The 25,205-nt window shown below is 39.0% G+C and overlaps 1 protein-coding gene across 6 annotated transcripts in view; it reads left to right on the forward strand.

The window, feature by feature from the left end:
• LOC306760845 (muscleblind-like protein 1) overlaps window positions 1–25,205 on the forward strand; it is a 69,157-nt gene that overhangs the window by 19,168 nt on the left and 24,784 nt on the right. For 3 of the 6 annotated variants that reach the window (XM_079246856.1, XM_079246854.1, XM_079246857.1), the window contains exon 2: window positions 5,371–6,382. In XM_079246856.1, the coding sequence (XP_079102982.1) occupies window positions 6,209–6,382 (174 nt within the window). In that variant the 5' untranslated portion in view covers window positions 5,371–6,208. Of the gene's footprint in view, window positions 1–5,370; window positions 6,383–6,760; window positions 6,846–16,834; window positions 16,958–25,205 lie in introns of those variants that run through there. The other 3 variants (XM_079246855.1, XM_079246859.1, XM_079246858.1) reach the window with 3 other exon arrangements.

A 25,205-nucleotide genomic window follows, 5' to 3' on the forward strand; every position in this document is an offset into this window, starting at 1 on the left:
CACCGTCATAGAATAAGCTGAGTGACAGCGGAGTTGTTGGCTAGTGAGGAAATGCTCTTTCATTGGGTCTTATTGGATTGCTCTTATTGGGTCCATCCAAAGACATTGTCCCTGAGGCTGAATTCATTTAGATGGGACGTGACTGTGCTCAGCAGTGGAGAAGTCTGATGTTGCAAAAAAGTCACAACATAAGACGACTTGACCGGTGTGAGATGGTGCTATCGCTTCAAAGCTGTTCTCAGGTGAAGTGCCAAAGCAAAAGGAACAGTATTTAATCCAGCAATTCAAGATGTCGCCACTTTTAAAGAAAATTAAAAGTGAAATCTGAAACATGTGTGTCTTCTGCCTTGACACACACACACGCACACAACATGCTTAGTCCTGTTTTAAAGCCACATCCACTTCTGTCTCTGTAAACGGTGCAGAAGTCTCACATGAAGGGGTTTGAGTGGAAATGGGCTTTGACAGGCCAGAAACAAACAGCTGTATAACAGGACTTAACATTAATAACAACAATGAACGCACAATATGAAAGAAGTACCAATCCCATTTTAATGAGCACATATTTTGAAAGAAATATTGATCAGATTTCCCTCTGGATAGATAAGTTGGGCTGGTTTTACAAAACAGAACAACCTGGTAGGCAATTACAAAAAACCAAACAATCAAACAAAGTAATAATTTTTTTTTTTTGTTGTTGAGAAACTGAAATTATACACACTGATAGCAGTAAATGTTTTAATGCAGGCTGGGTTGCTTTTTCTTTATCTGGGATTACAATGGATGATGACATTTTCTTGTACCTATTCTGAGGGTGAGAAGGGCATCTGCTGGCATTATCTCTGGGACTGATGACAACAAATAACATTTATCCACAAACTGATAGCATTTGAAGTACTTTTAACTTAGTTGATGAATAACATTTTATTTCTTTTACTGCACATTTTTGCTTACAAATAAAATTTGACCTCCACTGTCCCTCATGATAGCCTTTTATAAACACAACTGACACTTTCTCTGGTTTTGAGATCATCGAGGTTGTCACTGTGTGTGTACGGTGTGTAACTGAGCCCTTATTTGAGTGATGCAGCAGGAGTGGGTACGTTCCAAATGATCAAAATGTTTTTAATAGAAAGTTGTTATAACATAGTTAATATCCTGGACTTTTGCCAAATGAGTGGCACAGTTTTACCAGATGGATTAGCACAAGATCAAGTGACTTTCTTCAACTGAGGTTGTTCATGAACCTTGATGACATCCTCAGCATTTGAGTGGATGCTTTGGATTTAAGAGGAATAGGGTGTTTACCGGTGTGTAATATAGCCAGCACACTCCACCCCCCTCACTGCCCCAACTTATTACCTTGGCTAGTTGATCTGATGGTGTAATAATATCTTCTGCCTCTGGCTATGGGAAATGGCCACATGCATTATTCACAAATACTGGGATGCTTATTGATGACTTCTTTATTTATATATTTCCTCAATGCCAGAGTCATTTCTCATGTTTGATACCCCTTTGTTCCAATCTTCTGTTCTGAAGTGAGGCTCGTCCACTCCTTTGTGTTGAACTGGCACTAATAATACTGGTGGAAGTGGCGTTACATTTATTGAGTCACATGTAACTGTTTCTAGCAGATCTTCATAAGTTCAATAAAAATCCATAGAAAGTATAAATTCGATAAAAAAACTGGAATGTCATTGAGTTAAAGACTTCAGAGTGAGTTGGCCCAATCAAATTTGTCTACACGTCCGAGCTTTTTGCTTCCTTTTAAGCTATGCAGCCACTGTAAATAGAATTTTCTCATTTATGTTAAGTGCATGTACATGTCAGGACTAGTGGATACTCACTAGGATTTTTCACTAATCCCACATTTCCCATCTGCTTTAACCCATGGCCTTGGAAAGAGCAATAGCATAGCTTTAGTGAGCTTTTCCTTCTTTTTATTTCTTGTTTGAATAACCTTTTACCTAACATGTGTTTCTGCTTCCCAAACACATTACAAATACAGGTACTATGAAAATGTTGCCTTTTTTGTTGTTTTTGCTTATAAATTAAAATGTACTCATGTTACACTAATACAACCTACGGAAGACAAACACTGTTTGGTTGCAGTTACTAAAACATAAAATGTCTGTGTTTTATTTTTGGACAGACTTGGGTAAGGTTTGTAAATTGGCATATAGTTTTTGTAAAAGTTAACTGGAAGACTTTAGTGGTTTAGGTGTAGAAATGAATCTGATTTGAGTCACAATCTTGTTCAGTGATCACTGCAGACAGCTGTATCCATTAAGATCAGTCTGGTGGTTTAGACACAAAAACCATGTTTGGTCAGGTTCAAGCAAAACCAGTTGGATTGATTATGGCACCAAATGTTTGCATATAAAACAGAAATGGTTTGGATTTTGCATCTTCACCAGGGAAATGACCGTAAAGCATGATTTTTTGCTATGGCCTGATTGATGAAACTACCTATTCAGTGAAACAGTGGTAGGACTTGATCTGACAGAAATCCCTGAAATATCTAGTCTGTGGAACAGTTTAATGTTTCTGTAATCGTTTGCATCTCTTTGTTAGATCGTATGGCTTTCAGAAGTAGTGATGATTCCACATATTAGCCTGGACAGCCAGTAAATCTTCCTACATGCTGGCTGTAAGGCTGTAAGCTGAGTCCTCATCAGAAACATTATTAGATTAGATCCTTTGTAGACAAGGATGAGATTAGAATCTTCCTAAATAAATGAGCTTTAATGATCTTTAATACTTTGTAATGATGCTAAAATAAAGAAAAAGAAACAGAATAGGTCAGGATGTGAGCTAGGACATGCATTGTTAATAGTGTTTCTTGCTGTATTCGTTATCACAACCACCCTGTCATGTACAGCTGCCTCGGCTTAATGCTTGTATATGTGTCGCCACACACAGTCTGCCCAAAATATCTGCTTTGGGTTGTAAAAGTAGTTCAGCCAAATGACTGGCCCCAATAAGACGAGAGTGTGACACATAAGCAAGCGATGTTTGAACAAGTATTTTCTTTTTTTTCTTAAACTAGTCCCTCATGGTCTACAAACAAGCGTTTGGATTTGTGTTATCAGGCGGAGCATTTTCTTTTCTACTGTCATTTACAGTTGCTGTATTACAGGCTCATTTTGTAATAACTATTGCTTTTTTCTCTTTGGATTCATTTATTTCTTTATTTGTGGCCCGTTGAATCGGGTTATGGATGATTTTTTTGCTTTCTCAATACTCCCACTTTTTGTTTTGCAGCATTTTTTTTTGACAAATAATTTCCTGACAATGGTGTCAGTTGTGTTTTTATGATAAAACCTTGACCTTTAAACATGCACTGCAGCATTTGTTGGGCTGCTTTCTATTGTTAGCTGGCTCAGAGCACTCATTACTTTTGTTTTGTTTTGTTCTGCTTTGCCTTGTAGACTTAAGTATTGAATTAAGTCAGTCTTTTAAACACATTTATGATTCCTCCTTTTTGGGTTACCTTTGCCTGATAGGTTTTAAAAATCAAGCACCTAAATAAGAGGAAAGATTTTTTTTTCTCAAACCTTGGCATTACTATGTTTGTGACAGAGCTTGCGATCAATGAACTTGTATGTGTGTAAATTTGAACCAGAATCGGATAAATGTGAAACTGATGAGTGGTCAGAGGTCATGACCTAAAATATGAGTGATTCTTCTCCCAGGTTGATCATTTAGTACTTTTTGTCACCCAGATTCATCCTCAGCTTCAGTGTAGCTTCTGATCCCAGGATTTGTTCTTACAGCTCTGAAAGAAACATTTTTGGATTTAAGTCATCCAGCTGAGCAGAAAAATGTTTCCTGGTGAGTGCGGGACTTTCAGGTCTTACCTTCTTACAGAGAAGTCCTTTACCGAGACAATTGTTTCTCTTGTTTTTTATTTCCATGGCAGGTTTGAGGTAAGGGGGTATATGACTGCTGCTTGTCTGTTCAGAAAATCACTTAAAAGCTGTCAAGATAAACTCAAGTGTAAACAAAGAATTCCCCATTATGTTTCAGTTGGATTGGGAGCATTTCAGTGGAAACCTGAAGTATTCTTTTAGCAGAATATTGCTTTCGTCGATTCAGCTGCTGCTCTGAAACCATTTATGCCATGAAAGTCATTTTAGTTGTAGGTAATCTAGTGAGCGTGTATGTTTAGTTTTCATCTTTACCTCTGATTAATAGGTATTGGTTAGACATTTATCTACAAAGCAGCATCCACTCAGAACAAAAGTTGTTGTAATATGATGCAGTCTAATGGAACAGACCCAAACTCTTCTTGCTTTGGGGTCCAGCAGGGACTTGTAACAGAACTGAAGGGATTTGCAGTAACTGAGAATGCATACTTGAGAGCGCAGTTAAAATATGCCCACATGAATAAAGCAGTTAAAAAGTTTTCTGTACATTTAAATGCAGATTTGTTACTTTATGTTTGGTAAAGATAAAATCAATGTTGCACTAAAACATTATGTTTGCTACACATAACTGCATTGTTACACATAGACAGTAAAAGTGATGTAAGTTGATGCAGGATGAGGGTTTGTGGGCGTTTCTTTTAGGAAAACAGCTGTAGAAGCTGCTGGGTAATATGGGTGAGTGCATTTAAGCGACATTCAGTCTAGTGTCTTTTCTCTTCTCCTTTTTAATATCTTCATCCTGCCATTATCTTGTTGTCTTACCTGGCAATCTGCCACAATGATGCAGCAACCATCTAGTGTGCTGATTGGTCATTCTCAGTCTCTCTCCAGGGAACAAGCTGACTGATAACTAAGTAATCACTGATGTCACGTTCAGTCCCTCTCAGTTTCTAATTGATATGTTCCATCACTGCAGGGTTGCAGCACAGGACTGTTTTAATATTGGTAGTGTTTTTTTTAGATATGAAGGTAGATTTACTTCACAAAAAAATCATTAAGATTGAGAATTCCCTTTGAATCAGTAAAGAAAGTCATTAATATTATGGTTAAATCAAAGTATTACAATCAATGCTATCATAAAACATTTGAATTGATTTGATCTAGTTTGATTTGATTGGCATCTAACAAAGAATAGTGAATTTAGTTACAAAGTTCCCCTTTCTACTTTGTTCTCTTTGGTTTCTTTCTTTATGCCTGGATGCTTGAGCTTCACTGAGCATGAAGCTGTTTGATTTTCCACCTTGATGGCTTCTCTTAGGTTTTTTTTATTTTTTATTAGAAAATTGAACAAGACAATGAAGCATATTCAAAAGTCATGTGCATCAATCTGCTTACACGTTTGGCCTTGTGTTAATAACTGTGTGTGTGTGTGTGTGTGTGTGTGTGTGTGTGTGTGTGAAGCCCAGCTCCAATGACACAATTCCCTGCTTCTCCACAGAGAGAAGTGCCTTCATTTGCTGACCCTTGTGGCTGTTTGGCTCCACTGAAGCTGCCTACGCCTCTGTGCCTGTCCGTGTCTGCCGGAGCTGCCAGCCACACCAGAAGCACTTGGACTGCCGTGACTGCTGGCTTCATCCTCTGAGGCTGTCTCCACACACCTCTCTTCTCCCTTGCCTCCCCTCCCTCCTGCTCAGTCTGCCAACCAGGCCTCTCTCCATCCACGCCACTCAGCCTTCCTCTGTGGAAGCCGACAACTTTCCCCGTCTCTGCAGGCAGAACTTGATATTGAAGACAAACAGCTTTTATCAGTTCCTGCGAGCGGAGGAAAATTGTTTCATTGCCGTCCTCTCGACTATTCTTCTCCTACTCCTTCTTCTCTTCCTGTTTCTGCTCTTTTAGTCATGCACCTTTTCACTGTGGGCAGGCTTGATCAATAATGCGTTTTCACGTCCGTCTCATCCTGCAGTCCCGCTGAGGAGCAAGCAAATCAAGATAACTGGTGTATGTGTTAGTGGTTGTATTAGAGAGATAAAAAAGCAAACCTCTTTGGACATCGTCAGCATTGGCCCTGGGTGACAGGTGCTGAAGGATTCTCATCTGAGCCTCAAACAGACACTTAGGATGGGCTACAGGTGGTAGGGGGAGTCGAAGGCCTCATAGGCTTTATTCAGATCCAACCCTGGGGACAAAGCCACTGAACTCTTGCGTTTTCCCATGTCCTTGACCTGTTCTTTGTCAACATTTGTCCCAGTTTTTTTTCAAATATATCAACATAAACATACTTGCATTTACTGGAAATATATTCCTCCTAATCGACCCCTCCTGTCTGCTTTGAAATGGCGGTGAATGTGACACCGATTCGGGACACAAAGTGGCTGACGCTGGAGGTCTGTCGGGAATTCCAGAGAGGAACTTGCTCACGACCGGACAACGAGTGCAAGTTCGCTCACCCTGCCAAGAGCTGTCAAGTGGAAAATGGCAGAGTCATAGCTTGTTTTGACTCACTCAAGGTGAGTATGACAAACACCTGTGAGGTGCATTCATCACTGCTGTGTTCATTTTCTTTCTCACTCGCAGTGCTGACAAGCGCTGTCTGCGGTTTAGTAATGCAAGCATAAGAAAGAACATATATATTGATTCAGATGCTGATGAAGAATTTATCAGGGGCTTCTCTTTTTCAGTTCAATGGAAGGAAATAGCAGTGACAGCATAAGTCTTGGCCAGGGAGTTAATAAATAGCCATATAAATACTTTTAAGAGTGGGTATGTGTGTCTTGGTAAGTTGAGATGAGGCCATAATCACACTAACATCTGTGAATCAGACTCAGAGTTTCCTTCAAAGGCACATAACTTCAGTTCAGGGTTGTCAGTTGGCACATCGCGAAACACTCTGCCCTGCCATCACTTCAGCAGGCTGAATGGGGAACAGAAGTAGGACAGCATACTGTGTATTTCACATTTGTATGTCACTCTGTGAGTATATGTCTGTGTGTTATTTTAAGGTCACGCTGCACAGTGGGGTTTTCTCAGAAAGCCCTGTAATTTACTGTCTATTTTTGCCTTGGCGTTGAGACAACATACTCCCACCATTCAGCTCCGCTCAGAGAATTTAAATCAAACAGCAGATGGGAAGAGGTGGGAAATGGAGTGGACAGGGGTTGGAAGTTGTGTGGAAAACAAAAATATGATATTAAGTTGTTAACCCTTTAACTTTCAAAAAGGCCGGGGGAAAAGGTTTTTTTGTGTTTTCAAGCAAAGTCGCTGCAAATTTACCTCTACCAAATGATAGACGAGGACCTTAAAGAGTTAAACACATAGTTTTTTGGCTCATCGCTGCTCTCTGTAAACTGTAAATGTTAAAGTGTAATTTTTTATATTTTATGAAAGTGAGTTGATTTTGATGCCAGCTATTATTTATGTGAGAGTCAACAGCATGGTCTCTATAAAATCTGTCTATATGCCACTAAGTAGCTTTAAAAAAGTGATTCCAGCTTGAATGAATCTCACTTTATATATTCTTGTCAGTAAAGCCAAATTCTTGCATTAGTGCATATAATGGTAAACAGTTTGGAAAGTTCAAGATTTACATCTTTAACCATGCTTGTTATTGAGTACTGGCATGAAAAGCCCCTTTCTTGGGGATGTTTTTCATCAAAACTGAGTCCATAGTCATGGCAACAACTCTGTAGCCATCTTAATTTTGACATGCCAGCTCCTACCAATGAGAAGCAAACACAAAGTTCATCTGAGGAGAAGAAGAATTTAATATGTTCATATCGAGGCCCTGCGATGGACTGGCGAGCTGTCCAGGGTGTGCCCTGCCTGTCGCCCAAAGCCAGCTGGGATAGGCTCCAGCTTCCCCGCGACCCTGAATTGGAATAAGCGGTTCAGAAAATGAATGAAATGAATGAATGTTCATATCGAGGTCATTAAAATGAGTGGAACGCAAATTATTTTCCAGGTAATTCTGCAACAAATATATATTTCTGCTCCAGTTTTCATTAGAATCTAACAGCAACTCACTCAAAATCCCAAAAGTAGACTTCATAGCGACACTTTATCCAATCATAAACTGTTATCTACTTTGCTTTACAGCAGAAGTGAGAAACCAATGAAAACACTGACTAGAGCATACTTTGGGAACACAATGAGATTAATTAAAATTAATTAAAAATACGGGCGGCTGTAGCTCAGGAGGAAGAGCAGTCGGCTTGTAATTGGGAAGTTGGGACTTCAATTCCAGGCTTCCCCCTGACTATGTGTCAAAGTGTCCTTGGGCAAGATACTGAACCCTATGTTGCCCCCCGATGTGCCTATTGTGGTATGTAATGTAAGTCACTTTGGATAAAAGCATCTGATTGTAGAATAGAATAGAATAATTAAATATATACAATTTGCACAACACTACATAAATATAAGTTGGCACTTAAGGTAGATTTTTCATTGTTACAGTATCAACCACGACAAAACAGAAAATAGGCTGAAACAAAGGTTTGGAAATGTTGCATGGTTAGTGCTCAGAAACTTCCAGCAGGCATTCTCTCTGAGATTTCACCTGCTCTTTCTAAAAGAAAAAAGGCTTTCTGAAAACTGTCTGGCTCGTACTGTCCTTCAGAGATCTTTTTGTAGACTTTTGATGATGTAAACTTTGGCTAACCTTGATGGATCCAGTTTTACTGTTCACTTTCCACCTCCAGAAGTCTTTTCTAAAATATCAAGTCTGTTATAAGTGCTGGTTTTAGTCATTTGTCCATCTTCTTTGCATAGATATGTTAGCGTATCAGACGTTCGGCCTCAACTTTAGTGGACACTGTATATTGTCATGTTATTAAAGTGTGATTTTTACTACAGCTTTGCTGTGAAACCAAAACTGAGTGAATACAGAAATAAGTCACTGTTCTGCACAAGTTTTCTGGTCATTTTTTAATTCTGCTCTCACACTACAGTAGCAAATAATGTGATGCTTGATGAGCTTGGCAGGATAGCAAAAAAAACAAATGAATAAATAAATTCTGACCCTAATGAATGGTAGTGGATCTGGTCTGTGTTGATCTGCGTCTGTCTGTCCCAGTAGTGCTGTGCTGTTACTCTGATTAATAATCAAATGGTGATTGCAATGAATTATTATGGCTATGTTTGCTTTGCTTGTGCCAGTCCCAAACAGCCCAAAGGGCTCTCCCCCCTCCCACTGCCATTTGATCAGATGCAATACTCTGCAAACATGTGACAGAAAAATTCTGGACCACAAAGTTTTTTAAAAATGGTCAAAATAGTTGTCAGCTCCAATGAGGAGTAAACACTGATCATCTTGGGAAAATAAGTCATTTTTATCTTCTATTGCAAGTCAGTGAAGCAGAACAGGATAAATGACCTTTTCATATCTCAGACAAGTGAGGTACTATCAACCTTTTAAACAATTCTTTAATTTACATAAAATCAGAACACACTTATGAGCACCCAAAAACTGAGAAAACATTACATTCGTTGCTTACATCAGTGACGGTATCATCAAAGCCACTTACCATAACACGTCACTGCACTGTGTGTCAAAGCTGAGAGTCAAAGATAAATATTTGCATTGTGAATATGAAAACTCCATATTCTAAGTACAGGTAATAAAATATGACAAACATGAGTTTTTGTGTGCACAAACTTCTTATAGCTTTTCTCATCTTTTAAAGTTTCTAAATGTGTCAGATATAGCTGATTCAGGAGTAAACCTGGGTTTTTGACAGCATTTCTGAACTTATCAGTTCTGTGTTCCATGTTGTGCACACGTCCTTTAATTTGTCTCCTATCTGATTGGCAAGCAGAGTGTTATTCAGCGTAACTAGAGACCATAGCTGGCAGTCAGTCAAGCAGTCCAGACCGCTGCTTCCCTCGGTTTGCTCTCTACCTGGGGCTGGATTTCTTGAGAAACCAGGTGCTGTGTTATTGCAGTTGTGGGCTGTTTGGTTGGAGCTCTGATGGCTTGCAGGGGGTTTGTTTGGTATAGGTAATACAGGAATGGATAAGGGTGGGTGTTGTATGGATCATGAGAACAGATAGGCAAACTGAACTGGAGAGGGCAAGAGCAGGCCTAGCAGGGAATGTGCATGGAAGCATAGCGCCATGCATGAAGCCCTTCCCTGCTGTGTGTGCCAGGGCATTCCACAGTCTACCTCCCTTCCCTGCCTTCATGACAGAATGATAGATCTGCTTTATCTGCAGATGAATGCGTAACACATACTGGACTTGGAGAGCGGGACACGGGGATAAGGGAAGGACGAGCAGGAAGATGTGGAGAGAGAAAAAGGGAGTAAAGAGAAAAATGTTGGTAAATGTTGCTTCCAAATTCTGCACAGTTTGTCACACCACTGCAACTTAAATGCAGGTTTGGGAAGGATGGAGGATTGATAGCATGTGAACTGGAAAGCAGCTTTCAGTTTGTTTATGAATAGTCTTGTTCATTTTCATTGCCATAATAAAGATAATGCTTACAGGCTGCAACAAGTCAAAACATGTCATATTTCACATTTTGAATTCAGTTAAACTGATTTCCAGCTCTTTCCTCATGGCTAATTGTGTATAAATGTTAGTTGTTCCCACACATGTATTTGTCTTAAATTCCCATTCAGCCTTCCAATAACACAACCTTTTCGTTACGTCCCAAGAGTATCATGAAAGCATGACTAGATGGTTCATCAAGACTTCAACACTGGAGTGGGTTTGAACCCAACTTCTCCAAAGCACTCGGGGAAGTCATCTTACTCCAACCTCAATCAAATATTTTATGCTGTTGCACATGACAGACCTTTGCCAGAAATGTTCCAGAAAAAAAGAAACTCATCTGCCGAATAGTCTGATGAAGAAAGCATAGATAAACAATCAACAGTCAGAGAGAATAGTGTGTAGCCATTGGCTTCTGCTGAAGGGATTCAGCAGCTTGTTGCTATTAACAGCAGGAGACAAAGCTGGGTTCATTGCAAATGAATAAATAGCAAATCTGGGGGTATTTAGGCAGATGAAATACAATAAACTCACCACCGGGCTGTGATTGGAAACAGGTGATTCACTAGCTGCTGCTGATGTGCTAAAATGATCAAGCAGGAGGTTGACTTCCTTTGTAATTCCTTCTTATTAAGGATTGCCTACATCACCTTCACAGGCCTTATGATTCTTCTACGGTGTGAGCATCTTTTCTTTCGGCAGTATATGAGGCCTAAAGAAAATGAAACTTTTATGGCATAATTAAAATAATCAGCCTAATACTTTGTTATTAATTTGCTCGCCTCTTCAGCCACTGAAAATCAAGAATATTGCATCAGAAACCGTTTAAAGACAAAAAAACAAACAAAAAAACCCTTATGTAATTAAGTTAAAATAGGAAATGAATTGAAATTAGAAATTGCTCTATGTTAGATAGGTTTTCTGTTATAAGACTGAAAATGCTCCTCAGTATATGTTTTTACAAGATTTTTGAAGGAAAATATTTCACAACTGCCTGTGAACTGTAATTTCTTCATTATAACAGGGTTCATCCATGTTTTTCAGTTCACAAGGCCACGTTCAGCCAAAAACATGATTCAATTTGCACATTTTAAAATGCAAACGGATAAAAAGTGCCCACTACAAAAGGATTTCCTGTGAAATGCTCATTTGAAATATGGTAGCAAGTCTAATTTGAACTTCCACCTATTTTTTGTGTTTTGTTGATGCCTACAGGTGTGAGATAACCCATCTTGTATTTTACTATGCTGTAATTTAATTTGTAATATTCGTGTTAGAGGATTGTAATATTCACATAATCCTGTACCCAAAGTGTGTTTTTAAATAGAAATGATTGTTTTCTGTTATGTATTTATTTCTTAATTATTTGTCAGTTTTCTCAATGCCCAATTTTCTTTCATTTGGTATTTGATTATTTAATCTCTATGATATTTTTATGTTGGACTTCACAATGGCAGATATTAGAAATAATTTACAAAGCAAATAAGATAATAGCACTTCAAATGCATATTAAATTGATCCTATATTTATTTTCGTCACATAAATTATAAAACCCCTTCTAAGGGTTTTTTTTTTTTTTTTTTTCTGTGAAAGGCCTCTTCCGATCCTCTTGTTTAAAATGTTATATAATTCACAGTTGGTTCTTAGGCATTTAATTGTTGAAGTGTTGATCACCATTATAGGTGCTTGCAGAGTTATTAATGTTGTTTAACAGCAGCTGCTTTCAACCTTTGTTGTTCCTGCTCTTTTTCTTGAAGAACATGTGAAAGTTGACTCCACTAGTATGTGGGGTGGGGAAGCGAAGCAAATATTATTACTTATGTTAGAGATTTTGGTTTTCTCAAAGAAAGATGAAACTGACAGAAATAATTTCAAATTAAACTTTCTGAAGCGGAAAAAAGCACACACAGTTGAAGCATTTGAGGTATTGAACCACCTTTTAGGTAAAACCAATAACTAGATGAGGTGCTTTGATCATTCTCTAAAGTTTCCATCTAGTAAACAGATGACAAAGACTAATAATAAATGACTTTTTTTTTTTTTTTTTATTGTTTTGTAAAAACACTTTAGTTAGTTTGAGTACATATTATTACAATACCAAATACTCTATGGAGCAATGCCTGGTCATATATTTATAGTTTTCTTAACTCAGATGACAAAAATAGATAAAACATTGTGATTAAGTCATTGGCTGTGAATAAAAGGTTCCTGAAGAGGTGAATTAAAGCTTGGTAGGCGGTTCCCACCATCGCCATCTTGACAGTGTCACTTGTGTCATCAGTCCCTGAAAATACCAAAATAGGCAAATAGCTGAGAGGGGGACTGTGAGCGTGGTGGTGGATGATTGAAACTCATCAAACTCCAAGCTGCCTGTTGCTAAGAGTCCCCCCAGTTAACCCAGTTTGAATGACAGTAAACCAGCAAACAAGTCAGCGAGCTAAAGCTACGGGGTGCTGTTAGCCGGCAAAAGAACACGGTTGTACGACCTCTGCCTTCTTGCAGCTGGATACAGGATACCTGTCACTCAATAGGACACGCCTCCAATTATGCAGATTTCAAGATTAAATAACTTGCAAATGAATGAATTGACTGATGTGTCTTGTCCTCTGATTGGTCGATCTCTAGCTCTACTTCCTCTCTCTGATAACGTTTCACTTTGTTTTTGTGGACTTCCTGCAGAACTAAAATGTCAGAGAAAACAGAATTAATACAAGAAAAGAACTTCTCTAAATTGTTATCAACACATGTAAAAAAATAAGTGCAGTTAGATTTGACCAGCACCTGATCAAAAAGTTACAATACTTCGACTTTCGACACCTGGATCGACAAATCACAGGCAGCATCTGGAGTAGAGAATACAATTTCTAATTGTAAAATTAAACGATATTTGTAAATGTTAATACTGTGTGTAAATGTAACTCTTGCTTGTATCATGTAAACTTACCCAGTTTTCATGGTTCTATGGTGCACAACTTTTGGATTGAAGAAACACTATATCTTTATCTCTCCAGATGCCAAGCTGGTATAGTATAGTAGTAATAGATTAATTTTAGTATTTTATACCTACTTTGCTTTTTGGTCGTTGTATGAAATTATGTGCTCTAATTTTTTTTATTTTATTTTATTTTATTTTTTACTGACATGCACTCAACTCATGTGATTGATTTTTTTTTCTCTCTCTCTTTGCTTTGCTGTGAATGTATGGTGACCTATATATTGGATACACTTCCAAGACCTTGAAAAAGTAAAAAAAAAAAAAAATAAATAAATCAAATAAGAAGAAATGAAAAAAGTAAAGGGCGAGTACACCACAGAGTGAGAGAGAGAGAGAGGGAGAGAGAGAGAGAGAGAGAGAGAAGAAAGCAAAGAGAACAGATAATAGAAGAATTGGTAATGCAATATATATTGAGATGACAGCCCCAGCAGAAAACAGTGTGCGAGTACGCAGCACACACAGGGATGGAGTATATTGGATAAAAACTCTTTGAAAAGGAAACGTACTCAAACAGAGTTAATCTGCTCTGTATCTGTATTCTGCTGCCATGCTCCTGCTCTCATCCTCTCCTCTCATTACCTCTGCTAATCTGTTTTTACTCAGCCTGTCCTCCACCCCCCTGCTCCCCTGTCCTCTTTTTTTCTGTCTTCCAGGAGCTCCAAACAATTTCATTCCCTTTTCACTTGTGGTGATTTTTATCTTTTATGGTTTTTCATCACTTTTTGTAGGAACTAGTGTCAGTCTTTGTTTTCCCATTGTGGTCAACAATCAGAAATAAAAAACCAAAACTGATATGCATGGATGGATACAGCTTACAGGACTATGTTCTAGCAGGTATTTTCAAGCAGCTAATCATCTGTGTTGTACAATGATCAAAACGTCATTAACCTAATTGTGTTAAAAGTCTGTGAGGGTAAATGTAAACTCCTTTGGGACTTTTTTCATTGTTTAGGATGTTTAGGATGTTTGCTTATAGTCCTGAATCCAGACTGTACACACTTGCAAGCTGTGCAGAAGACAGCAAAAGAGAAACAGCCATTAGTGGCTACACTTCCAGTTTTACCCATTTCTATTTGGAGGAAGCAAGGTTTGTCTTTGTGCACATTTATTTTCTTTATCATGAAAATAGACCTTAAAAGTCACACATATGACAATATTTACGCTATTACATTTTACATGTATTCTTACAACATGACTTCAGGGATCAACTCACTCAAAACAAGTATGAATGAAGCCTTTTGGTCATCCACAAAGTCCCATGTGGTCAGCATGAGCCAATGCAAGATTTCTGACGTGGCCTTAAACTGTATCTGGACAAATGGTTTTTCCTGATGTGGTCAGTGTTTTTACTATGTGGATTCAACATTTTCAAGGAGCCTTTTAAGTTGATTCAATCCATCTGATGCACGCTGTGAACTACACACCATCTAAACAAAGACTCTGCATGAGATTATATACAGTTGGTACCATACTGCATGAGCTCATAATGCTAATTGCCCTCTATGTCAAACACCCACAAAGTATCATCATTCACTCTCCCAGCTTAAAAAATAACAGGACTGTGTCCAAATGTCCTCACTCATCCCTAACCCCTCATTTACTACATAGGGTTATACATGCTATATATAGTGCACTCATTCTGCTGGTGATTTGGACATGAAGCTTTTCTCCTTGTGGCAGATCATGTGAGCATGTGGCCTATATTGACCATCGATGCTTACTACTTTTGAGCGCACAACTTTATTTTCTCTGGACACCCCTAGAATATGGTGTGGCCACCATCCAGGGCAATATACAGGGAGTAGTGTGGACATTGAGACAGACCCCAGGTTAAAGCTGTTTGAGTCTTTTTGTTTATTTATTTACTTATTTATGTGGGAGGGTGTTCTTACAGCGGCATATTGGTGGGGGTGTTGGCACTCTCGCCTCTTACCATATTAAAGCTGGGCTATAAGTTCCTGTTCCCTCCAACAACCCTATGCATGCTAAATCAGGTGCTAAAAATGTATGAAGGAATGAAATGTAGCTAGAACTGTTGTTATGGCCACATAAAACAATGGATTTATTTTATTTTTTTGTTGTTTTTTATTATCAAAAAAGATTTACGTGGTACATATCCTCTGTTATACATTGTTATGACTTCAGCCTGTTGGATCGCTAAGAGCAACAGAATATTTCCACTCTATTCATTAATTATGTCAAAAACTTTACAAACTACGTATCCCACGATGCATGACTTTAGGTTAATATATATCATAACTTTTAACTAGTAATGATTATGTGGAAATATTTTCACATATTACTATTTCATACAGGACTGGCCTGGTGTGTCTAGCAGTGCTTTAAAACTTTATTGTGAAGATGTTGGAGTATAACTGTTGGGATCTCACTCTGCAGATCCATTTATAGAACATATTTTTTGGTCTAACTGAACAGGATATACCGTATCTGATTGCTCACCCATCTCAACCCACACAGGACATTATGAAAAGACGCTTTTTTTAGCCTGGTGCGATGGAAGAAGCAGTAAACACACAGCCAACGGCTATTAACTTTGTCTGAAACGTCTCCTCTAAATGTCTCTGTCCACAGAGAGGCCACCATCTCTACATCCATCTGTGGATACGCTGTGTCAGCACACACACACACACACAAAAACACAAACACACAAATCCATCTTTAGACATGCTGTATCAGCATGGAGACGTGACACAACAACCCCAGACCCAAATAACATACTAGGGCATTGAGGTGTAGCCTCCCACCATAGCCAATCATCCTCTTACTTTTTGGCACCGCTCACTCTTTACCTTTTAATTCTAATTTTGTTCTGTCTGTGTGTGTCTTCCTCTCTTTATGTTTCTCTCTTTCTCAGTGTAATGATGTCTCTGTATGTGTACCTGTTTGTATTTTCCTACAAAGTTGTAGGAACATGTAGACAGTCTGAAGGTAATATTAGCATCTCCTCGTGCTGAGTCCTGATGTCCTACCACTATAGCTGCTCCTGCTGCTATTGCTGTTGTGAACAGAATATCTAATCAGCAATGCAGATCTGTTCCTGTTTAAGTATCTACACCCCCCTCCCACCTCATCTCACAAAAAAAAAATCTTCCTGCTCACCTCTTTTTACACCAATCACTTCTCCTCCCACTTTTACCTTACAAACCTTTGCTTCCGAAGCTTAAATGCAGCAAAGCAAATATTTAAATCAGACCACAGACAAGTAAGGTGTAAGTGCAAATAGGAGGAAGGAAATAGAGAGGGTGGCAGTTACCGATCATCATTCAGCCTTGGACAGGAGTCATCTGCCAACTTGCATTCCCGCTGTCATCCTTTGGCAGCGCAGTAATTCTGTCTTGTCTGTCCCACATCTCCTCTTCCCGTTTATCTTTCACTGACCACATGCTCTTTAACTGATCTCTATGCATTCTGTTCTCTGATAATTAATCATTCACTTGTAATCTCTAGCAAATAAATAGACAAATCAACACCAACAGAGAGCGCTTTTACTCTTTAGTGCAGGAACCAGGGACCATGACAGTAACACTGATCTTGGTAAAGCGAAAGGAGTTCTATAGTCACAGGCTTTCACCTCAGGCAGGTAATCACTTTAGAGTAGCTTTGCTGTGGTTTGTTAATGGTATTGCAGGCTACAACTGGCAGGGAAGTGAGGCTGGGTATGTGTCTCATTGCTGCTGCATGCATGTGTAGGAATGGAGGCCACTGCATGAAAACTCAGTTTGTAACATAATGGAACGGAATTGGAAAAAGACAGATGTGTTATTATTTTTGATGGCATATGAACTTATGTGGTTCCTCGGTGGGCAGTCTGCCACGGTAAAGTATAGTCGACAGTTGTGGTTTTGAGCGACTTGAGTGAAATCCAACTGGATAGGTCACCATGAAATTTATATTGGCACAAGGAACATTTTCATCTTTTAAAAAAAAAAAAAAATGGTACCAAATGTGCACGAATCTACTGCAGACAAAAATATCCTAATTTAGAATGGAAAAATGCCACTACAGGTCACACAAAAGCTCTGCATGCTACAAGTTTCCCAAATCAGTCACCAGCAACAGTTGCTGGCAGCGGGAAGCTATTTACTTCTTTTACAAAATATTCTTGGTGTAATCTAGGGATTGCCAACACCAGTTCTTGAGGGCTGGTGTCTTGCAGGTATTGAATGTTTCCTTGTTGCAACACATCTGATCAAAATTAAATGAATCTCCAACAGCTTGTTGTCAAGTTCTGCACAAGTCTTTATAGATCCATTCATTAATATCAGGTTTGTTGGAGCAGAAAAAAATCAAATCCCTGCAGGACACCAGTCCACCAGATCTGAAGTTGGTGATCCAAAGTATATAAGCTGTTGCAGTACTATTTATGAACCAAATCTAAGTGACCTCTCACAGTTCTGAGTAAGTTTATGTCTCCATTGGCCCCTTTTCTTAAGAGTTTGCTTTGTAATCAAAACTTTTCCCGAACCTGAACAGCTTGGTTGCCTCAACCTAAGCAAACAGCAAGTGAAATAAAAAAAAGCAAATTAAATTTAAATGTTGGACTAAAAAGAAGCCAAAGCTTCCGATTGAGTCTTGCAGTTTCTGTCAACTGCCTTCCAGTTTCCCATCTGGGCTTTGTCAAGTTTTTCCTAAAATCTAAACAAAATTACTATTAAGAAGTCAAAGCAAAGACCATGAAGTTTGTGGGAATCACATGTCTGACTTTAGCCAAGAAAAGGAATGATTTTTCAGCAGAGTAGCTGGAAAATACCAATCATTCTTCTGTTTGAATCTTTCACTTCTAAACTTACTGCTTGATTAGAAAGAGGCAAATCTTTGAGCAGGGGGATATGCCACAATTAATGCAATTAAAAATATGTTAACAACAGAAAAATGCATATCTTACAGTACATATTAGATGGCATTTGATTTGTAATTTGTTTAAGAGCTTCAAACATGGATTTCTCATAAACAAGCTCTGCTCCCGAGGGAGCCCGGTAAATGAGGAGTATGATTACTGTCTTTGCATCTGTCATCAGAGTGCTTGTTGTTTTGTTTCTTTCCTCTGTGGTTATAAACATGTATTCATGAATGTAGTCATTGCTCCCATCACTCACTCCTTTAATTAGAAAATAATCAGAGTTGGATGAGAGCTTCATTAAATCTCATCCTTGAGAGCCATCAGCTACAAACGCAGGAGTGGGGTATTTATCACGTATATGAGGAGAATGCAGGTCTGCTTGGAGAAAGAAAAGTGGCTGGACAACAGACTCAGCTACTGACAGGGAAGGAATCAAGTGTTGAAGCCAAAGAAAATTTTGTTTTAATAGCCGTCAACAAACAGGGGGAGGGAGAGAAATAGAAAAATGAAAACAAAGCGGAGAGATAGATCATTAAAGAAGTGCTAATTAACAGAAACCACACTGTTTAGCAGCACTTTGTCTCCATGCAATATTGATCTTTCATGACCGTTATGGAACGGATGTTTTTGGCTGCTACCAGCATGAGTTTTCTACCTCCCGGCTCAGCTCTCTGAAAACAGCTAATGCTACTGTAACACAGGGGTGGCCGGGGCATGTTAAAATAAAATAAATGAAGAAAATAAAAACAGATAAAAGAGAGTTCTCTCGGCCACCTTGGTTCTTTTAAAAATCAGGGGGAGCAGAGTCAACCACATTGAAGTCTCAATAAAAACCAATTTAATAAAAAGATAAAATAATAAAAAGGTTAAAAAGTTAAAATAATAAAACCCCAGTCCTCTAAAATGTCCCTAAAATGTCCTTTAAAATGGCCACTGTGAGGCTTGAGGTGGCCCTCCTCTCTGCAGCGACGGATCCAGTCTTCTCAGCCTTCCTTCGGCGACGTCACGTCCAGGGCCTGCAGACAGGAGCATACGCGGCAGTCTACACGCTTAGGAGGGGAACCCTCCTGCCTGGCCCTGCAGCCAGCCTCTCCCTCTGGGTATTGAGTGTATGGACATTAAATGATGTAATATGGACGAAGATTGGCAGAAGGGAGAGGAAGGAACTGTTGATAGACGGAGTATGGATGGAAGGAAGTAATTACCCCCAAGCCGAGTGTAGAAATGAACAGAATCATTCCCTGTTGTGTCAGTCATCGGTTTGAAATGTTCCCGACTGAAAGATGTGTGCAATACCCCTTTATTGTTAAAGTGCATGTTGCAGAGATAGCTGTTGGACATTGTGATTCCTCAAAAGGCTTTAACTGGATTATAGCTGTATCAGGCTCAGCCATCAAAAGAACTACAGCTACTGTGTTGTGTTGTGTCTGCTGACAGATCCCTGTCACCGCGTCACTGAAGCTTCCCAACAAATCTCCAGCCTGGATCGGACATGTTGTTCTCAATATGCCGTCTGAATTTTACATGTAGACATATCCTTGTTCAAGTCTCCATTCTCTCAAAACAAAAACTTAGTTTTCAAATTTGTTCATCTCCATATCTGTCTTTGATGTCACTTTGATTAGATTTGTGCTGGTGTGACAGAAAACACTGTTTGATTGTGACCACAGACACAAGATGGGGGGGCAGGACCTCCCGCAACAGATGAGTTTGTTTTTAGCAGGCTGAGAGGAGGTGATAACCTTCGCTACTGTCCCCCTCACTCCTCGCTGAAGTGGTACAAGCTGACTTTGATCGATGTGGATCGATGTGGATGAGTGTGCAGCCGGAAGGTGCTGTGTTGGAGAAGAAGGGGGGGTTATGGGCCTCTGCTTGGTTGCACAATGTGTGTGTGGGAGGGAATTAAGACACAAAGTGTCATGGGCCTCTACGTGATATATCGTGCTAACAAAGTATATCCTTAACCCATAAGTGACTGTCTGTGTTGCTGTACTTCCTCTCTTTCTTTCTCTCTTTCAAAAACAAACAAACAAAAAAATATATTGTCAAGCCACCGGTGTCCCGCCGGTAATTCACATATATCAAGGAGGCTTAGCTCCACATTACACAGCAGTCAAGCTCTAAAACACACACAACAGCTGATATAGTGAAACCAGCCTCATAAAGTTAAAACTGCAACATAAGCTACAACCAGAACAATAAAAGTAAAAGTTTTTTACTTACCAGTCAAGAACAAAAGTTGCAAGTTCTGCTTACTTTGTGAAACGTAAAGATGGAAAGGTTAATCTCTATTTCTCGGGAATCTTTGGCGTTGTTTTAATTACTCTGTGTGTATGAACTTCTGATGGTCTCTTCGTTCTCTTAGCTGCAGTTTTGTAGCTTCAGTGGAAGCTACTGGTTGTCCTAAAACTTGCAAGACTTTCCAAACCAATGTCTCATACTAGTGTGTAGCATAGACAAAATGTGTGTAATCATCATTAAGGCTGAGAAATAATGATGTCACTAAAATGTCACTAAAAAAAACACCCGGAGGTCTAATTTCAGATTTTTAACTCACATTCATTTTCAGAGACTCAGCGTAAATAAATCCCAGTTTTGGCTTATTCTGGATTAAACCTAACCAGCTGAGTGTTGATTCGAACTAACATAGGACTAAATTTATTCTCAAATCAAAGGGGAAGGTTTAATATCTGCTTAAACATGTTTGCTGTTAAATATGAACTATATGAATTATTTAAATTACAATATGCACCACAGAGGCTATGACAAGACTCCTTGTAGACAGGAGGAATCCCCTCTTTTGATTAAGTAACCTTTCCAGATCAGTGTACAAAAGAAAATGCTTTACGTTTCTGTTTGAGTAATGACCAAAGAGGACCTGCAGTGAGATGTGTGTAGACATGGGGAAGTCAGGTATAGCAGCCATAGTTTGTTTTTAATTGTTTTCATTTTGATATGTTTATGTTAAAAATAAAAACTGCTTAAGGGATGTGTTAACAAAAGTCATTTAAACACACTCATGAAAAAACAAATAAGTAAATAAATAAATAAATACATTTCCTCCAAAAGTTTTCTAATGGCAGATAAAATTGAATATTTGTCAGGTGGAACAGATTTTGTTATATTTAACTTTTCCCCCTTGTAAGGGTCATGCTGTCTGAATATGAACTTTTAAACATTGTAGAGAAAAATACTGTCCAATCCCTTTTTGCAACAGTGTCTGTGTGTGTGTGTGTGTGTGTGCGCATATGTGTGTGTGCTTTAAGAATCGTCATTGTTTGATGTGAGCTTGCGGTGGTTATACAATTACTTTATAGAGTAATGAATGCTAATCCCTCCTTATCTGCTTCAACCTCAAGGCAATGACACTGGCTGCTGATGCCAGGACAGTGACAGCCTTTGTCGGGGGAATAGGATCGTGTGTGTGTGTGTGTGCGTGTTTGAAGCTGCACCACACATGCATGTAAAGGGAGATGTCTCCTCTAGTACCTAAAAACTTTCTCTGTTTTGTTTCCTCTTTGTTTCTTAAAAAGCTTCAGGGTGCGCTCTTGTGATTATCTGCCACGTCCCCCATGATTCACCAGAAAGTGAGTTCAAAAGAACATTCCAGGCCTCTGACTCCACTGCATCTGATCCTGACTCATTTCATCAGCAGGGTAAAGCAAAAAAAAAAAAAAAAACATTTGATACCAAGACTTTCCAGAAGTCATTATATCAGGGTCAAATTATTACTTTTCATTTTTTGCTTTTTAAAGCAGCTGTCTGTTTTTTGTCTTCGCAAATGCAGTTTTCCCTTCCCGGCTATTGAAGAAGCATCTTTTGTTTTGTCTTTGTGCAGCTTCTAAAGATCGCAGCACAAATCAAAGGCAGCTGTCAGTCTTTATCAGCTTTTGTTCATCTACAAGGACAACTTCATCCCTTTCTCTTACCACACTTTCTCCAGTCTTCAAAGAAAGACAAAAACCATCCGACAAAAGCACTTTCCCCGGCGCTTGATTAACACTTAATGACAATGTCTGTGAAGCATATGAAGATCATTGTGAAAATAGGTGATGTGTGAGACATAAAATAAAGGGAGAGGGGGGGGGGGGGGGGGGGGGGGATTAGATGTTTAAAAAAAGAAAGAGGTCTATTCCCAGAAGCCCAGTAAGGGCCATATATCTGCAGCATTAATGTTACAATGACGGGCAGAAAATAATTAGGCCTAAAAGCAGTTGAATTCAGTGTCTGTTCCCCCGTCTTCCATTGAGGCTGTTTTAATGGGTCTACTCACCGGCTGCCTCCTTGGCCGAGTGAATGGGAGATAAAACTACATTAGAATAAACTTCTGAGGTTGTGAAGAATGAAGCTGAAGCTGAAGGTGAAGAAGAGAAGAAAGCAGAGAAAAAACTGATGAACAGGTAGAGGATGGAGAGAGAGGGTTAATTGAAAGAGAAATAGAAGGGCCAGATCTCTGGGGCTGTGGGGTAGACTTTCTTCCATCTCTCTGCCTCTCTGTCTACACATGTGTAAGTGAATGTGTATTTGTCTGTCTGAAGGGAGATGGTGTTGTGGACCTAATGAGAACAAAGCTAATTAGAGACTTTGCTTTGCACAACTCGGAAGTTGACGTTCCTGCTGGACCCACAACACTTGCCACCTGTGTTGAAGCCTCCAGAAAGAGAAAGACACTGCAGAGGCTTTTTCGTTTGAACTTTTCCACCTTTTGTTTTAGAGCAGATTATTTAAGCAAAGAAAAAAAAAAAAAGAAAAAAAAAAAGCTCTGGCTTTGTGACTGCATCCAGGTCAGTGAAAGGAGTCGAGCGAGCAAAGATGAAACAGTGATGGTGATTGGGTGAGCTTGGCACGATATATAATCCCCCTGCTTACAGCAGCCTTTATTTCTGAAATGCTAATTCTGACCATTCAGACCATGACAAGGTTCACTTTTGGAGTAGTGACAAATGCCCCCTTTTTTAGATCCAAGAGTATCTGATGATAATATTAAATGTAGGCCCAAATCCAGTGTCTAACCCTGTAGTCATCCTGTGTCCATAAGCCACCAAGGCCAACCCTTTCTGTAACAAGTTTCTACTGGATACCTACTCAGTCATAATTCAGTGATTACTTTCCTGCTTGTTTCTGAAAGTAAACTTTATGTTTTAAGGAAAATAAACACTACACAAATCTGTTGAAAAAATAATTTCACCGACTAAATGCCTGTCAGTAAATACATGTTCCAAAAGTGTCAAGTAAAGTAGAGAAAAAACAAATAGATCCAGGGGAAACCTATCCTTTAGTTTCACGAGTTAAAATGATACAGTTCTGTCCAGCTTGTTGTTGCTGAACAATTAAAAAAAAACTATGAAACATGTCATGAGCTGCATCAGTGCACGGGATACAATATGAATGGCTTTTGGAGGGACATATGCTGCAATCGAGACAGTCACTTTTCAGCCAAGGCATTACCAATACTAAACCATGTTCAGCTGCATTACAATAGCATGGCTCCACAGTAGAGAACTCTGAGTACTAAGTGGGCCTGTCTGTGGTTCAGACTTGTCACCCACTGAAAACATCCATCCTTCTATTTTCCATTCCAGCCGCCCATTCAGGGCCATCAGCAGGCTGGAGCCCATCCCAGCTTTTACTGGCTGAAGGGTTGGGTTTACACCGAGCTTACTGGTTCACCCTAGCATTAAAATAAAGATGTATTAAGAAAAACATACACAGTGAAACATGGTATGATATAGGAAATAATCTACGATGCAAATGAAAAAAGAATGGGGAAATATTTGTTAGTGCAGAAAGACAACAGTATATTGTATCTGTACATGTTTTTTTTTTTAATTTAATTTTTTTATTTTAAACTTAGTTTTCCTAAGTGATTTGAAAATCAGTTCATTAAGTTTTTCACAATCTAAAATACGAGCTTATTTGGATATGAGGCTTCGTTGTCTGAATTTCTGTTTCTTAGATGAGCTCATCATGTTAATATAAAATTAGCAATTAGATCTCAAAGTATGCCTAAATATACTGTAACAAGGTGGTAACAATGTGGAAAAACTTGCAAATCTACAAAAATGGGCTCGTAATAAAGATGCACTATTTTCAACGCATTAGAATCTGATTTCCAGTGATGAAACTGAAGTGACTTTTTAGCAATGTGGATCACAAAGCAGGAAGTTCAGCTCAACAGTAGCAGAACAATGTCATTAACCATTATGGCTAATGATTTTGCTCCATCATTAGCTTCCTGTGCTAACGATCCACCCAAAACATGCTAACACTACAGGCTAAGTGGTGCCATCGGGGGCTGTAATTGGTGTTTTGGCTAATTGAGCTCTGCGGATAAAAGCTTTTCTCGGATTGTATGCCATTCGTGACGTGTTAGAGTGTTACTTTCTGGAGCAGCATTTGTTAGTGAACTTATCAGCTGTTTTACCCCAATCATAGTTTCCACCCACGCCATCTTGTTACCTCTTTCTCTCATTGAGTATGAGTTCTGTCCACAGATCTATCTTTGTCGTTGTCTCAAAGGCTTATCTCTCTGCCCACTTAAATGAGATTTTTAAGGTCATTAACTGATCCAGGCTATTATACTCTTGCACCAGGAGTGTTCCAGATTTGATAAATGATTGGAAAGAGACCGTGAGACTTCACGTAGACATCTGGTATTAGCACACAAGGAGATGGTGTAAGAGAAGATGAAGAGAAACACGAGGTTTCCTTCTTACCATGCACCATGATTGGCTAAGGGGACAACTGTTTGAGTGTTTTGCTCAATAACAAATAAGCTATTAAAGGGTGTGTGTGTGTGTGAGAGAGAGAGAGAGAAAGTGTGTGTGTTATTTAAATGTGTGTGTGTTGCTCTCAGTCTGTAGACAGGCTGGTCTTTGTGCCGTGTCTGATGTCATAATTTGTCTGACGTATGCTTGCCAACAGGAACTTTTGGTTAGGAAATTGCGTGCCCATTTTTGTGTGTGTGTATTTGTATGTGTGTGCCTCC

The sequence above is a fragment of the Telmatherina bonti genome, assembly GCF_933228915.1.
Source record: "Telmatherina bonti genome assembly, chromosome: 9".
Taxonomy (NCBI): Eukaryota; Metazoa; Chordata; class Actinopteri; order Atheriniformes; family Telmatherinidae; genus Telmatherina; species Telmatherina bonti.